Source organism: Emydura macquarii, unplaced genomic scaffold, assembly GCF_026122565.2.
Source record: "Emydura macquarii macquarii isolate MOO-44397 ecotype Brisbane River unplaced genomic scaffold, CSIRO-AGI_Emac_v2 contig_1410, whole genome shotgun sequence".
Taxonomy (NCBI): domain Eukaryota; kingdom Metazoa; phylum Chordata; order Testudines; family Chelidae; genus Emydura; species Emydura macquarii.
Window position 1 is genome coordinate 1 of NW_027131547.1, and position 16,026 is coordinate 16,026.

The window sequence follows — 16,026 nt, forward strand, 5'->3', positions numbered from 1 at the left end:
TCCCAACAGCTGAATTTGCAACTCCAAGCAGAAGTGGGGAAGGAATAAAAAGCCCTAACAGAGAGGAACTGTGTCTTTATGCTTCTTGTACTCTGAGGGGCAAGGATTACTAAGCATAAGCAAAAAAAAAAAAAAAAATACCCAGTGCTTAGCCTGGGTTAGCCCTAAAAGACATAGAAAGCTTGCTTATCATAGAAGATTGCTTTTTGAATTGTAAAGATTGGAATTCATTTGGGTGTATATATGTTTACCTGCTTTAACCTAGTCAATAACTCTTGTTTCCTTTTTCTATATAATAAATCTGCAGATAGTTTATTGTAGGATTGGCTACAAGTGTTTTTGGTGTGAGATTTAAAGTGCAATTGATCTGGGGTAAGCGTCTGGTCTTTGGGACAGGGAGTAGTCTGAATATTGCTGTGATATTTGGTGTAAAGGGCCATCTATCACAAAGCTGGGCTTACCTGGATGGCGAGACAGATTGGAGTACCCAAGGAGACTGACTGTGACTCCATGTTTAGGCTGTTACAGCGCTTGAGGCGTTTACACTTGATAATTGGTTGGTGAAATCCAAGTACAGAACTCACAGCTAATTTGGGGGTTTGTGGGCTGGGGGTGGAGTAGAGAGAGGGGACAGACACCAGAGATGCTGTCAGGCAGGAGAGGGGCTGCTCCTCACTGGAAGTGCCCAGGGGCCAGCTGTTCCAGCTCTGAGCAATCTCTAGTGTTCACCCCCCTGCCCCTCTGGGCTAGGGCTCCTGGATTCTGCCTTTGAGGCTATTTATCCCCTGTACCAATTATACAGCCAGGATATGGGAGGGGAAGATGCAGAGTCTGAGCCCAGAGGCACCCAGAGCTGCAAGAGCAAAGATATGGAGGCGTCAGATACCCCTTCTAAAGCAGGATGGGCCAAGACATCAGTGAAAGGGCTGGAGATAGGGAATGAGAGATTCCTGCTGAGCGGAAGCAAACAACCTAAGAATGGGTCAGACCAATGGTCCATCTAGCCCAGCAGCCCGACTCCCAACAGTGGCCAGTGCTAGGTGCTTTAGTGGGAATGAACAGAACAGGGCAATTTTTGAGCGATCCAGCCCCGCCCCTCATACACTCCGAGCTTCTGGCAGTCAGATGCTTAGGGACACCCAGAGCATGGGGTTGAGTCCCTGACCACTTTGGCTGATGGACCTATCCTCCAGGAGCTTATCTAATTTTGTTTGTAACCCAGTTTATACTTTTGGCCTTCACAACATCCCCTGGCAATGAGTTCCACAGGCTTAATGCACGCTGTGTGAAGTAGTACTGCCTTTTATTTGTTTTAAACCTGCAGCTGATTAATTTCATTGGGTGACCCGGTTCTTGTTATGTGAAGAAGTAAATAACATTTCCTTATTTACTTTCTCATGATTGTCTAGACTTCTAGCATAGTCCCCCCGCCTCAGTTGTCTCTATTCCAAGCTGAGGTCCCAGTCCTTTTCACGTCTTCTCCTACGGAAGCTGTTCCATACCCCTAATCATTTTTGTTACCTTTCTCTGTACCTTTTCCATTTCTAACATATCTTTTTTGTGATGGGGTGACTACACCCGCAAGCCATATTTAACGTGTGCGCATACTAAGGGTTTATAGAGTGGCATTATGATATTTTCAGTATTATCTATCCCTTTCCTAATGGTTCCTAATGTTCGGTTAGCTTTTTTGACTGCTGCTGAGTGGATGTTTCCAGACAACCATCCACAATGACTCCAAGATCTTTCTCGAGGGGTAACAGCTAATTTAGACCCCCTCATTTTGTGCGTATAGTTGGGATTATGTTTTCCAATGTGCATTACTTTGCATTTGTCAACAGTGAATTTCATGGGGTATTTACCCGATTGGGATCATTTGGTCCTCCACCCTTAGAGCTCAACAGAGGAAATGCCCGAGATTCCCTGGGAGACGATGGAGTTGCAACAAATATTTTATTAGGAATTTATTTGGAAAAGCAGAAACTAAGTGAGGTAAAAACTTCACTGAGAAATAAAGATTAATCTGATTTTCCAGAAACAAGAGACCCAACCCCCACCATCCTGAGACAAGGAAAAAAATCCCTCCGGGGGCAGTTATTTCAGGAACGATCCAGTGTGTGATGTGAGCTGAGCCCCTCCCTGAAAACAGGGGTGAGGAAATCCCACTGCAACCCTTCCCTTTGGCTCAGTCTCACACTGCCCCTCACGCAGAAAGCCAGGAAGTGATGGGTGAGGGTCAGAAAATAATAAAAATTAAAATTTCCATCCCCTGGCACCTCTGTCCTCCTGAGTCACTCGTCACACAAGAATTAGTGATATCTCATGACTCCCTGGGGAGGTGAGCAACTATCATCTCCATTGCAGATGGGATAAATGGATGCTGCAGAGAGAGGGGGGAAATAACTAGCACAAGATCACACAAGGAGACACTAGCGCGGATCAGCATTGAACCCGAGTCCGAACTATCAGTCTCCCTCCTGATACCACATCCGGACCACCTCTAGCTATGTGCCACAGGTAGGATACAAAAGATGCTCTGGTAGTCACATAATTCACCCAGTCATCACCTCAGGGAGTGCATGATCTGTGGAGGCAGCTGGAATTGCCATTAAAATGGAAATCAGGGTGTCCCAAATGTGTCCACTAGCATCTACCAGCTTCCGCAGCATTTGTCTGATGGTGCGATTTGACACACTAGACCACACTCCCCTTAGAGCTGGGAACTGAACTTAGAAATCTAGGGTCCCAACCTCCACTGCTTTAACTCACTAGCCCCATCTCCGATACAAGAGCTAAGAATAGAACCCAGGAGTCCTGAGTCCCCATTCCTCCTGCTGTCACTATTCCACCATACTGCCCTCCCAGAAACAGTGCAACCCCCACAGACAACAGCTATCTGGGGAATCTCCCCCACAAATTCCTGTCTCCAGTCCTCCCCTCCCACCCCACAGCTACAGAGATGCTCAATATGTTGAGCATGGCTCTGAAATCCTGTCCCTTCGGCTTGGCAGCTCCTACTGCCTTATAACTACAGCTGCACAGGGCCCTTCGCTGCTTCCTTGAGTAACGTCCCTCGGCCCCTGTCCTCAGATGACTGAGCCGTGGTCTACACTTACCTGGCGATTCAGCGGCAGTCAATGGGAGTTACGCAAGCTATACAGAGTAGCTTGCATAACGCCCGTTGACTGCTGTGCTTCCCTTCTGCACAGCGTCTTCACTGCCCTGCGTCGACGGGAACCACGTTCCCATTGATGCAGCGCTACGCCACTTGAGGGGGTGGTTTTACAGCGCCGACTTCTGGATCCATTGAGCAGGTCTTCACTGACCGCTCAATTGATCCGGAAAGGTCGATCTGACAGCAGAGACTTTGCCACGGTCAATATAGACATGCCCTGAGGAGCTGCAGACACAAACTGCAACAGGGCGTTTTTACCGCTTCTCTATAATGGAAAGCATGTGTGTGGAACTCACAGAAATCTCATCCTCTGCTTCACCCAGACCCAGAAACGACCCAGTCCACAGTACCCAGTGTTCCTGCCTCTTCTGGGCCACACCAACCAACCTCCACTGAAACCCAAACCATCAACCCTCCTGCTGCACCTACCCAGACCATCCTCAAACAAAGCACATTTATACTTTGCTTCAGGAGGACACAGACTGATTGCCCCACAGGGAGACCTCCAACTGCCTTTTACCCTGCGTGCAGTTTCTGATGGGATATTAGAGAGACTTTCGCCTTGTAACTTTTCCCACAGGTAGAACATGTATATGGTTTATTTCCAGTGTGCATTCTCTGATGGACAATAAGGGCCGAACTCTGGGTAAAGTTCTTTCCACACTCAGAGCAGTTAAAGGGTTTTTGTCCGGTGTGAATTCTCTGATGCCTAATCAGGTGTGATCTCTGACAGAAACTTTTCCCACAGTCGGGGCAGTTGTAGGGTTTCTCTCCAGTGTGGATTCTCCGATGTGAAATTAGTTCTGAGCTCCGCTTGAAGCTTTTTCCACACTCAGGACATTTATGGGGTTTCTCTCCCACATGGATTTTCTGATGTGAAAGAAGGTCTGCGCTCCGCTTGCAGCTTTTCCCACACTCGGGGCAGTTATAGGGTCTCTCTGCAGTGTGGATTTTCTGATGTACAGTGAGGTTTGATCTCTGGCTGAAGCTCTTTCCACAACTGGGGCATTTATAAGGTCTCTCTCCTGTGTGAATTCTTCTATGTGAAATAAGGTCTGAGCTCTGTTTGAAGCTCTTCCCACAGCTGACACATTTATAGGGTGCCTCTCCTGTGTGGATTCTCTGGTGTGAAATCAGGTTTGAGCTCAGAGCAAAGGTTTTCCCACAGAAAGAACATTTATAAGGTGTCTCTCCTGTGTGGAGTCTCCGATGTTTACTAAGGTCTGAGCTCTGCCTGAAGCTTTTCCCGCAGTCAGGGCATTTATAGGGTCTCTCTCCTGTGTGGATTCTCCTATGTGAAATAAGGGATGAGAAATTAGAAAAATGTTTCCCACACTCAAGGCAGTTATAGGGTCTCTCTCCCGTGTGGACTCGCTGGTGTTTAAGGAGGTTTGAACTCTGGCTGAAGCCTTTCCCGCATTCAAGGCACTTATAGGGTCTCTCTGCCACATGGATTCTCTGATGTACACAAAGATCTGATCTCTGCTTGAAACTTTTCCCACACGCAGGGCAGCTAAATGGTGTCTCTCCTGTGTGGATTCTCTGATGTACAATGAGGTATGCTTTCTGACGGAAAGTTTTTCCACAGTCGGGGCACTTATAGGGTCTCTCTCCTGTGTGGATTCTCCGATGTGAAATAAGGGATGAGAAATAAGCAAAATATTTCCCACACTGAAGACAGTAATGGGGTTTCTCTCCCGTATGGATTGTGTGATGTGAAATAAGGTCTGAGCTCTGCTTGAAGCTCTTTCCACAGTCGGGACATTTATAAGGTCTCTCTCCTGTGTGAATTCTCTGGTGCGAAACAAGGTCTGAGCTCTGCATGAAACTTTTCCCACAGTCGAGGCATTTATAGGGTCTCTCTCCTGTGTGAATTCTCTGATGTACAATCAGGTTTGATATCTGGTTGAAGCACTTCCCACAGCAGGGGCAGATATAGGGTTTTTCACCAGTGTGGACTCTTTGATGTCTTATAAGGTTTGATCTCCTATTGAAACATCTCCCACACTCAGCACAGTCATATGGTTCCTCTTTACTGAAGACTCTTGGCTGGATCGTGGTTTCCTTAAGGTCCTTCACACCTCCCACTTGGTAAGTGGATTTACCTAGTTTCATCCCTGGATTGTTTCCTTGCTTTCTCTCACAGGCTTCTCCCTGCCCAGGACTCTGGGAAATGTCCCCGTCAGCTTTTCCCAATAGAGTTCTGTGTCGTTCCACTTGCTCAGGACCTTCCTGATGAGGATTCCTCTCCTCACTCTCACCTGCCATCCCATCACCTGTCGGGATAGAGAGATAACCCAGACAGGAGTCATTCCTTGTGCCTGGGGGAAAGGAAACCTCAAAAAAGTGAATGAGAAGGCAGGAAAGAATCCAAAATATCTTTTGGGGAGATTGAAAAATCAGGAGTCAAATCCCTCCCCACAAACACCTCCCCAGAATGGAGAGAGGAAGGGACCAATTCTGCCTCCACATCCCAACCGAACACACAATGGGGAGGAAGCTATTGCCAGGTGTCAGTCAGACTGGGTGAGAAGCCCTGAGTCACATCTGATATAAGATCAGATGGGCACAAACCTGTCCTGGGTGAAATGAGGCAGAAGTGGGTGAGCTCACGGGTCCTTTGTGAGAATCTCAGTTTTTATGCCAATGATGGATGGTTTCTACGCCCATTTAATCAATACCTCACCTGTGCACGTGTTTCTCAGGATGTCCCTTTCCTCAAAGCTCTGGAGATCTGGGACCCACGGCTCTTCCCCTCTTTCCAGCTGGGATATTATGTTGGGTTTGGCAATTGGAAATCCTGCCCCAGGGAAAGAGAACAGGTGAGACCAGGATTTTACAATTATCCTGAGAGACTGCTGTTTCCAGATGTGCTGGATCAGTGGGTGCCCTTGTATTCTTCACAGAGTTTACAGTCAGAAGAAACCATTAGATCATGGAATCATAGGGCTGGAAGAGACCTCGAGAGGTCATCTAGTCCAGTCCCCTGCACTCATTGCAGGAGTGAGTAATATCTAGACCAACCCTGATAGGTGTTTGTCTAACCTGCTCTTCAAAATCTCCAATGATGGAGATTCCACAACCTCCCTAGGCAATTTATTCCCGTGATTAACCACCCTGACAGTTAGGAAGCTTTTCCTAATGTCCAATCTAAACCTCCCTTGCTGCAGTTGAAGCCCATTGCTTCTTGTCCTGTCCTCAGAGGTTAAGAAGAACAATTTTTCTCCCTCCTCCTTGTAACAACCTTTTACGTACTTGAAAGCTGTTATGTCCTCTCACAGTCTTCTTTTCTCCAAGCTAAACAAACCCAGTTCTTTCAGTCTTGCCTCATAGGTCATATTTTCTAGATCTTTAATCATTTTTGTTGCTCTTCTCTGGACTTTCTCCAATTTGTCCACATCTTTCCTGAATTGTGGCACTCAGAACTGAACACAATACTCCAGCTGAGGCCTGATCAGCGCAGAGTAAAGTAGAAAAATTACTTCTCATGTCTTACTTATGACACTCCCGCTAATTCATCCCAGAATCATGTTAGCTTTTTTTGCAACAGCATTACACTGTTGACTCAGATTTACCTTGTGGTCCACTAAGATGCCCAGATCCCTTTCTGTAGTAGTCCTTCTGAGGCAGTCATTTTCCATGATCTCAGATCCTCTAGTCTGACCTCCTGTGTATCACAGGCCTTTAATTTTCACTCAGGAGCCCCCAACATTAAGCCCAGAGACTTTAGCTGAAAACATTTCAGTCCTCAGGAGAGTAAACTGTGTGGCACAGGGAGAGAACAGGAGACACCAAGATGCCACCAATCTCTGAGGCCCTTGCAATGGCAGGGAATTGATTTTGTAAAATATGCTCAGATGATCTCAGCAGGTGAGACAGACCCAACATGGCAGACTTGGGAAAGCTAAAACCCACCAAGGTCCTAGCCAATCTGAGCTTCAGGAAAATTAATTCCCATCCCCAAATCAGGTGATCAATTTGACCCTGAGCATGTGAATAAGACACACCAGCCAGGAATCTAGAAAAAGGATTCTCTATACCAAGTCAAAGTACTGATCCACCTCACCTGGTGTCCCATCTTCAACTGTGGCTATTCTCTTATGTGTCAGAGAAAGACAACATACAAACAAAGACCCCATCCCAGTATACAACTAGCCACTTGTACGTGAGGGGAAAATATTCTTTCCAGACCATGGTAGGTGACCAACTGAAGTCACAAAAAATTATTATAATCATTATTCAATGACAAAACAAAAAAACCCCTTAATTAATGCAGAGTTAAGTTGCCTAGTGGTGTGTCGTGCCCTTCTAGAATGTCAAATTCAGTGACACGGAAACCTCCAAAAACCAGAAAATACAGATTTAACGTATTTCAAACTTCTAAAAAATCAGGAAATTGTACTGCCATGGCAGCGCCACTGTAGTTAACTTGTATCACGACTTCTGTTAAAAGGTTGACCTTTCTAAGTCCTCTAAAATCGACGTGCTTTGTCAGACTCCCTTGAAATTTGGTGTGTCTCAGAAGGGTATAGGATACAGCTAATGACCCAAACTTGGGGTCATTTGAGCTAGAGGTTCCAGAGATACAAGACCTGGAAAAAAATAGCCATTTTCAAAATGTTTCTAGGTTTTTTGTTTTTGCATAGAGCTAGAGATCTAACTATTGAAGTGATGATGGTCAACATGGTCTCAATCTGTTGAGTTTTACCCAAGATAATTTTACCTAAATCTTTGGGGGACCCAGACTGAGAATGGCACTTAAGAAATGTAATTTTTTTTTACAGTATGCATGCACCAATGCAGAAAAACAGCTAGCGGGTTTCCATTCCCGCCATTTTACAGACTTTAAAGCTCCACTCTTGTAAGTACTCTAAAATCTGAACAGTTACTCAGATCACTTTGACATTTGTGCCTCCTTGGGGAGTTGAGTAATGTTTGTGAACCAAATCTCCTTTTGGGGTTCCCAAGTTACAGACCCCTCAAAAATGATGACCTGCTGCCTTGTAATGCAGTACTAATGACTGGGTGGATCACAGACCTTGTTGCAACTGATGGCTGTGAACTCACCCTTCAAGGGTATAATTCAGTATACAAAGTGAAAGGCACTGCCAAACTGTGGTTCATCAGAAGACAGAGAGACAGCCCTGGGTGTGTGGGTCAATCACTAGATGACTATGAGTCATTGTACAAGGCAAATGTGACTGCTAAGGCAACACCAGTAGAGACAGAGAAGTATTAATGTTATTGTACAAGGCACTGCTAAGACCTCGTTTGGAATACTGAGTGCAGTTCTGGCCACCCATGTTCAAGAAAGATGAATTTATATTGGAGCAGCAGTAGAAAACAGCTACTAGAATGATCAGGGGAATGGTGGGCCTGTCTTATGAGGGGAGACTGGAAGAGTTTGGCTTGGTTAGTCTAGCAAAAGAATAGTGAGATATCTAGAAATAAATTTGGGGGGGGGGGAAATACCAGGGAGGGTGAAGAGCTATTTAAGCTGAAGGACAATGCTGGCACAAGACCAAGTGGGTATAAACTGGCCTTTAATCAATTCAGCCTGGAAAGCAGGTTTCTAGCCATCAGAGGGGGAAGGTTCTGGAAAAGCCTCCCAATAGGAGTTGTGGGGGCAAACAACGCCATTGGTTTTGAGAGCTGGACAAATTTGAGTGTGATTGTCTGGCTGGGTTGCTTGTGCTGGTGGGGGAGCAGGGCTCAACAGCCTTTGGGTTCACCTCTGGTTTACATTTTATGGGCCTAAAGTTTATGCTTCAGGGTTTCAACTGGCCACCAGCAGGGGTCAGAAAAGGATCTCCCCTCCCTCCCGCAACGGATCCTGGGAGGGTTTGGGGATTTTTTAAAAATCTCCTTCCTCTGAAGCATCAGGGAGGATCATGGCAGGAGATGGGGCACTGGATGGGGTAGGCCAGGGCTCTGAGGTGGTACCGAGGATTCTCTCTCTCAGGTACTTGGCTGGCTGGTTCTTTTTCCCATCATCAGGGTCTAACTGATTGCCATACGTGGAGTTGGGAAGCAATTTTCCCCCAGGTCAGACTAGCAGGGACCTTGGGGGTTTGTTCACCTTCCTCTGCAGCATGTGTGTGCAGGTCACTTGCCAGGATTATGGGAGTGTATCTCACTTAATCATTTCCCTGCCATTGTTGGGGCCTCGGATTCTGTGCACCTTGGTTCCTCTTATTATCTGCCTGGGGCACATCATGGTCTAGTCTCCTGAGGTCTGGAATACTTTGGTTTAATTTCGGTTGTGAGGTTGTGTGCAGGTTCTGTGGGGCCTGTGATATACAGGAGGTCAGACTAGATGACATGGTCCCTTCTGGCCTTAAACTCTATGACTCTAAGGACCTTCTCTTAAATGAGTCATTTCTAAGACAGAGGCCTGATCTGCACTTACAATTTAGGCTGACAGCGACAGTGCTCAATTACACCGCCATAGCTGTGCCAACCTAACCCTCATTGTAGACACGTTCGGTTGACAGAAAAATGCTTCATCAAAATAGTTAGTAAGACTCAGGGAGGTAGTGTTCCTACAGTGACATAAAAGTCCCTTTTTCTGTTGCAGTAGGTTGCATCTATGGGGTTATAGTGGTGTTGCTGTGCTGCTCTAACCTCCGTAGCGTAGACAAGCCCAGAATCTTTCATGCTGTAAGTATAATGGGAATTCTTGGTTCCCAGATGTATAAACCTTGCATTTGGCTGTACTGAAACACACTTTATGGGATTATGATCATTCAGGCAGGAAATTCAGATCACTCTGTAACAATAACCTCTCCTCCTCATTATTTATTGCCCACTAATCTTTGTGTCATCCACAAACCTCACCTGCAAAGATTTTTACATCATCATGAAGGCTGTTGATAAAAATACTAAATAGTGTTGGATCAAGAACTGAGCCCTAGGGCACCCACTAGAAACAGCAGGAGGTTCAGGGATCTCCATGCACTGGGGGATTTTATGACTGTGTTGTGCAACCTTTTACTCCCTTCCTAACCCCGCTGATACCAGAGCCCTTTCCAGCCATGGAAACTCTCCTGGAAAAGGATGGAGAGGAAACATCTCTTTGTGTGTGTGTGAGAATCCGTGTGTAAAAACACAAGGCAGGTCTACACTAGAAGCACCACAGCAGCGCAGCTGTAATGTGTCTGGTGAAGATGCTGTATGCCGGCAGGAGAGTGCTCTCCCATTGGTATAATTACTCCACATCCATGAGAAGTGGAGCTATGTTGGCAGGAGAATGTCTCCTGCCAACACAATGCTGGTGTGGAGAGCGCTTAGGTTGCTGTAACTTGGGTTGTTCAGGGGGTGTCTTTTTAGATCGACTTGAGCAGTAGTGTGGACCTGCCCACAGAGTGGTACATACAGCTCATCCTCTCCCTTGGAAGCTCTGGGAATGAAGTTGCATTAGCATCTCCGCTGTGTCTCCAAATTTCATCTCCCCTGGGAGAGGTTTCAGGAGAGAACAGTCTCTCTCACATGATTTCTGAAATCTAAGAGACCAGGGAAGAACCCTGAGCAGAAGCCAACCCAGATGCTTCAGAGACCCCACTCCTTCTAATACCGAGGGGACAGGAATCCTTACCCAGCGAGGTCACATTCTCATAGTTCTGCAGCATGACATCTCTGTAGAGGTCTCTTTGATGGGGGTCCAGCAGAGCCCACTGCTCCTCGGTAAAATACACAGCCACCTCCTCGAAGGTCCTCAGCCCCTGAAACAGCCACAATCCCACCAGCTCAGTCACAGGCCAGGTGGCAAAATCCCCCTTCCCCACAGAGAGCAGGGAACTTTCCCTGGGGAAGGGAAAACTTCTCAAAGCTTTCATTAAAAACACACTGTTTATATGGTGAAACTGTGATGCCCAGAGCTACCAACTCCGGTGATTTTATCATGAGACTCACAATATATAGTTGGGATTTTGGGACATTTCCCATGATCTCACAGTTCCTGGCGCAGAACTCGCACATTCTCCCTCGTTCAACATGGCTGCCACCTCCCATTACTTTCAGGCCAGTTGGAGTCAAACTGCCCTTATTCAAAATGGCCACCGTTTATCTCGTTTTTAAGCCTATCTCCTCAGTTACCAGAGTTACTCTTTGCTTCTGAGTGCTGTAGGCTGGCAACAAAGCTTTGGTATCAGCACATTCAGGGGTTTGCTTCCTCATACAGGAGAATTTCCACCCTAGCTCTAAACTTCAGGCCCTACCTTAAAGAAGGGGTAGTGTAAAAGGTTAGGTTAGTATTTCTTTAAATGATTTATGAGCTCTTTAGTGGAGCTCATGGTGTTCTAAATTTTAGAAGCCTCCAGAACTAGTCAGAGGAGCCATGTGTCCGTTACTTGGCCTTGGGTTTCTGTGTAAATTTACTAATTGTGATATTTGGAACCCAACTGTGCCTGCGAGGTTTCTTTGAGTTCTTTGGCACATTGCATAATAAAAAGACAACAACTGGCACTGAGGACATGATCCAGATCCAGGAATACAGTGGAATTGACAGTAACTGCAGATGCCCTGTGAAAGTGAAACTACAAGGAAATTGCTGTCTGCAGCCAGAGGGACTGTTTGTTTAATGAGGGTGGGAGAGGGGAGGGTTAAAAGCGCCTAGGTATTTGGGGAAAATGGATTTGTACAATAGCTCAGTAGAGGACCATCCCACCTATAGCAAGAGACAACGTGGAGCCCTATGTGACAGTGTCTCGGCCACAGAGTTAACTCCATTTGTCTACAGTTGAGTTACTCTCACAAATTAGCCTAGTTTAGGCAAGAGCAGCCACACAGCGAAGTAACACTTGAGTAACTGTGTCCACTGTCCACACCGGTGCTGCTCTCACTCCTGTATGTTGCTAAGACTTTTGGTGGCACTTCCCATGGTTCTTCGTTCTGCAGGCAGCTGAGCTGCTTTCAAGTTAGGGGTTTCATGTGTGGACAGGACTCAAGTGAGGGGCAGCACTCAAGTCATAACTAGAGTTAACTATGCATCATGACAAACCGCAGGACAGTTATAGCATCTGTAGAACGGATCAATTTAGATAAAAACAAAGTGTTGTTTGGAATTCTTTATATGTAGATGAAGTCAGACTTAAAATGAAGCTTGATACAGGGTCTGCTCTGTCTAATTTCATAGCAAGATTATCAGAGGATACTCACAGAGGTGAAGCTGTGGAAAAACTCAGTTCTACTAAAAACGTATACAGTGGAAATCCTCTCTCCCTGCAGTCTTATTAAAGTGAAGGTAACATAAACAAACAGCATATGCTGACCCTGCATGTTGTTAAATAACAGAGAATGATGGATATTCAACTGGACTGGCAGAGCATAAAAGCCCTACATTTTTATTTTTAATAGTAGCAGTATTGATTCTGATACAAAAACTAGCTGAACTTATACACAAGAAAAAGTGATTGAACTTATACACAAGAAAGCTGATGTCTTTCAGCAGGATGGTCTACCCCAGCAATGCCTATTGAAAACACCAAGCATAATTTTTTGGGGCCCTGTACAAACTTATAACACACATACCACAATCCCTCATCCCATGCATACAATCTCATGAGCCATGAAAAAAGTTTGAACTCTGAAATCACGGTTACGTATTCTACATTTCTGAAAAAACCCCCCTCCCCCTTGCTATTTTAGTTTAAGATAACACCCAACCCGAGAGTCCTACAAGTTTGCTGACTATTTTGTAACTTTTTGGTCATTATAAAGGTATTATATCTTGTCAAAGTCTTGATTTTGTTCATTTGCTTCCCTAGTTAGTATATTGCCTGACTGCAGAAAGACCTTGTCTGATTTGAAAAACTGGCAGATAGATTGGTGTCCTTTAGCTTCTTTTAGTTCCCTTTCTTTTACTTCCTTATGTTTCGGGCTGCCTGATTTGTATTTATAGCCACCACCAGACATGGCAGTATGGGTGTGTGTGTGTGTGTGTGTGTGTGTGTGACTGTGAGTGAATTAGACACTTACTCACTTATATTTTGGGTCTGCAAATCCTACCAGAAGCAGCAGCAGCAGCACAGACTCCCACAGTCTTATGGTGCTTTGCTTTGCTCCTCCCACCAGCTGTCCCTCCCTCCTGCCTGTGCACAAGGAACTCTGGGACTGGTAGTTCTTGATCTTGATATGATAGACCATGTCACAGAGAGGAGCACAAATCTCTGTCTCTCAGTCTCAAACTACAAGTCCTAGTTTAACGGCACAAGCCCACACTCTCTGTGCTAGAGAAGAGCCCGGCCTAACAACTCACTGTTCACAGTGAAAAGTCCCCGAGGGGTAGCTGTGTTAGTCTGTACACAGCAACAATGAGAGTCCTGTAGCACCTTAAAGACTAACAAATTTCTGTGCGCATGAGCTTTCGTGGGCTGTAACCCACTTCATCACGCATCTGATGCCTGCAGAAATCTGTTAGTCTTTAAGGTGCTACAGGACTCTTGTTGTTTTTACTGTTCACAACGTCGCTTGAGACGGGTCTAACACGGCTTCTGATTGGCACCAGCGAACCTCACACGCTCCGGACAATCGATACGGAGCCACAGGGGATCAGTTTCTATAAATAGCCTCAGGCACGATTTACAATTTAGCCTCAATTTTTTCCCCCTGGTTACGGGGGTAGAAGCCTGGGCTGGGGGCACCTGTAAAGGGTATCCTCTCCTCCCCCCCCCCCCAATGTGGGGGCCCTGCCCCACGCACAGACCAGACCTGACCAACCTTTCCTTCCCACACCCCCAGACCAGACCAGCCCTCCCATCCCCCTCACTTACCCGAGCCGCCAGCTCCCCCGCAGCCATTTCTCTCCCGCCCCCAGGTTCCAGGGACTGGGGGCACCCGCTCACCCCGGCCCCTAGAGCCCGCAGCGGCTGCCCCGAGCCAGCCCGGGGCCCGCCGAGTCCTCGAGAGCCGCGACCGGCGTCAGCCACCGCCCAACCCCCCCGGCTCAACGGCAGAGCGGACAGAGGGAGGGGGAGAGACATGCCCGGAGCAAAGATGGCCGAGTTTGCATTTCCGCTTCCGGCTGGATAAAGGCCGGAAGTAGACGGAAGCCGACGAGTCCCAAAAACCTGCCGCGGGCGGCCCGCAACGAGCGCGCGGCTCCTTCGCGCGGGCAGGCAGCCAAGCGACGGGCTGGGGCTTGACCCGACTCGGGGACCGGCCCCTGCTCCTCCGTCCCAGCAGGGCCCTGGGGCGACCCCCGTGCGCCAACCTCGGCCCCCAGCCCGCCCGCTGCCCTCTCCCCCGAGCTCCGGGACACCAACCTCGGGCGGGGCGGGCAGCGGGAGCCTGAGGAAGAAAAGGGCGGGGCCTCGCGGGGGAGCCCCGCCCACTTTTCCTGTCTAGCCCGCCTCAGCCCCGCCCCCCGGGCCGCAGTTGCTGGCCCGCGCTCTCTCCCCGGCGCAGGTGGTCACGTGATCCCCCCCTCCCCGCAGGCGCCCGTCACCCGCAGCCAGCCCCGTCCCGACCGTGCACACTCGTGGTCTGGCTGCCCTTGCTGTGGCCTTGCGCCGGCAGTTCCCGGCCTGGCGTCCGGGGAGAGTTACCGGATTGTGTGCCTGCCGGGGGGATGGGATTACGGGGATTAGGAGCGTCTGGCGGCAGCCAGGGGGACGGGAACCAGAGAGATGAACCGAGCGCCCCAGGCTCTGTGCGTGGGCTGAGCTTCCTGTCGGGCTGGCACTGCCAGTCTCCAAGTTCTCCCACCTCGACTCTAGTGACACCGTCACCGGTCCTAACCACACCAGCCACACCATCAGGAGCTCGTTCATCCGCACATGGACTAATGTGATATACGCCACCATGTGCCAGCAATGCCCCTCTGCCATGGACCGGACTGTCTCTACGCAAAAGAATAAATGGACACACATCAGATATAAAAAATAGAAACGTCCATAAACCAGAGGGGTAGCCTTGTTAGTCTGTGTACAGCAAAGACAACGAGAGTTCTGTGGCACTTGAAAGACTAACACATTTAATATTTGTAGACATAAGCTTTCGAGAGACTTAGCGCTCTTCTTCAGATGCAGTAATACAGAAAATAGGTAACACAGAGGTATCTTATAGGTATCCAGGTGCATTGCACCTATTTTCTCTATTACTGCATCTGAAGAAGAGCGCTAAGTCTCTCGAAAGTTTATGTCTACAAATATTAAATGTGTTAGTCTTTAAAGTGCCACAGAACTCTTGTTATCCATAAACCAGTCAGAGAGCACTTCAGTCTCCCAGGGCACTCTGTAAATGACTTGAAAATTGCCAAACTTCTACAAAAAAACTTCAAAAACAGACTTCAAAGAGAAACTGCAGAGCTTGAACTGATCTGCAAACTTGACACAATCAAACTGGGTCGAATCGAGACTTGGACTAGTTCTCTTATTACAAGAAGTAATTGTTACTGTTCACACATTCTCACCTCCTAATCAATGGTTGTAAATAGGCCTCAACTACTTCCCCATTGTTGTTCCTTAAACTTGTATATATATATATATATATATATACCTGCCATCTGATTTCTATTTTTTGCATCTGACAAAGTGAGTTACAGCCCACAAAAGTTTATGCCTGCAGAAATTAAATTTTAGTCTATTTAAAGTGCTACAGGACTCTTGTTTTTCTGCAAGTCTTGTGACTGCCGTGTGGTGCCGGGTTGCCGGCACTTCACTTGGCTGTAGAAAGCAGTGGGAATGGGGGTGCTCAGGAGGTTTGAGGGCTTTAAATATCGCTTCTCAGCCTATTAAAGACTAAGATTGCCACCTACTTCAGCAGCTCCCTGGATGGCAAATTCGGACGAGACGGGGGCAACATTGCCTCGCTCTGGACCCACGCTCGCAACGCCACACAGCTCCTGTGAAAAC

General features: G+C 47.4%; 1 protein-coding gene across 2 annotated transcripts; it reads right to left on the reverse strand.

The window, feature by feature from the left end:
• Positions 1-2,253: 2,253 nt before the first annotated feature.
• Positions 2,254-14,071, reverse strand: LOC137156277 (zinc finger protein 271-like). Of its 2 annotated transcripts, XM_067552994.1 has the most exons (4): positions 13,945-14,071; positions 10,770-10,896; positions 5,862-5,975; positions 2,254-5,451 (listed from the first exon to the last, which is right to left on the reverse strand). In XM_067552994.1, the coding sequence occupies exons 1-4, from the start codon at positions 13,969-13,971 to the stop codon at positions 3,692-3,694; spliced, it is 2,028 nt and encodes a 675-aa protein (XP_067409095.1). In that variant the 5' UTR covers positions 13,972-14,071; the 3' UTR covers positions 2,254-3,691. The 2 variants fall into 2 exon arrangements, with proteins under 2 accessions (XP_067409095.1, XP_067409094.1); XM_067552993.1 differs by lacking the exon at positions 13,945-14,071 and having other exon boundaries at positions 10,770-11,365.
• Between the last annotated feature and the right edge of the window lie 1,955 nt (positions 14,072-16,026).

What these genes read in the sequence shown, in the direction of transcription:
- LOC137156277 (XM_067552993.1), bottom strand. Translation starts at nt 11,010, where the DNA reads ATGAAAGCTTTGAGAAGTTTTCCCTTCCCCAGGGAAAGTTCCCTGCTC. An exon ending in TGAGAATGTGACCTCGCTGG is followed by an intron (nt 5,976 to 10,769) that starts GTAAGGATTCCT and finishes TCCCTGGGGCAG; the next exon opens with GATTTCCAATTGCCAAACCC. An exon ending in CCTGAGAAACACGTGCACAG is followed by an intron (nt 5,452 to 5,861) that starts GTGAGGTATTGA and finishes CTATCCCGACAG; the next exon opens with GTGATGGGATGGCAGGTGAG.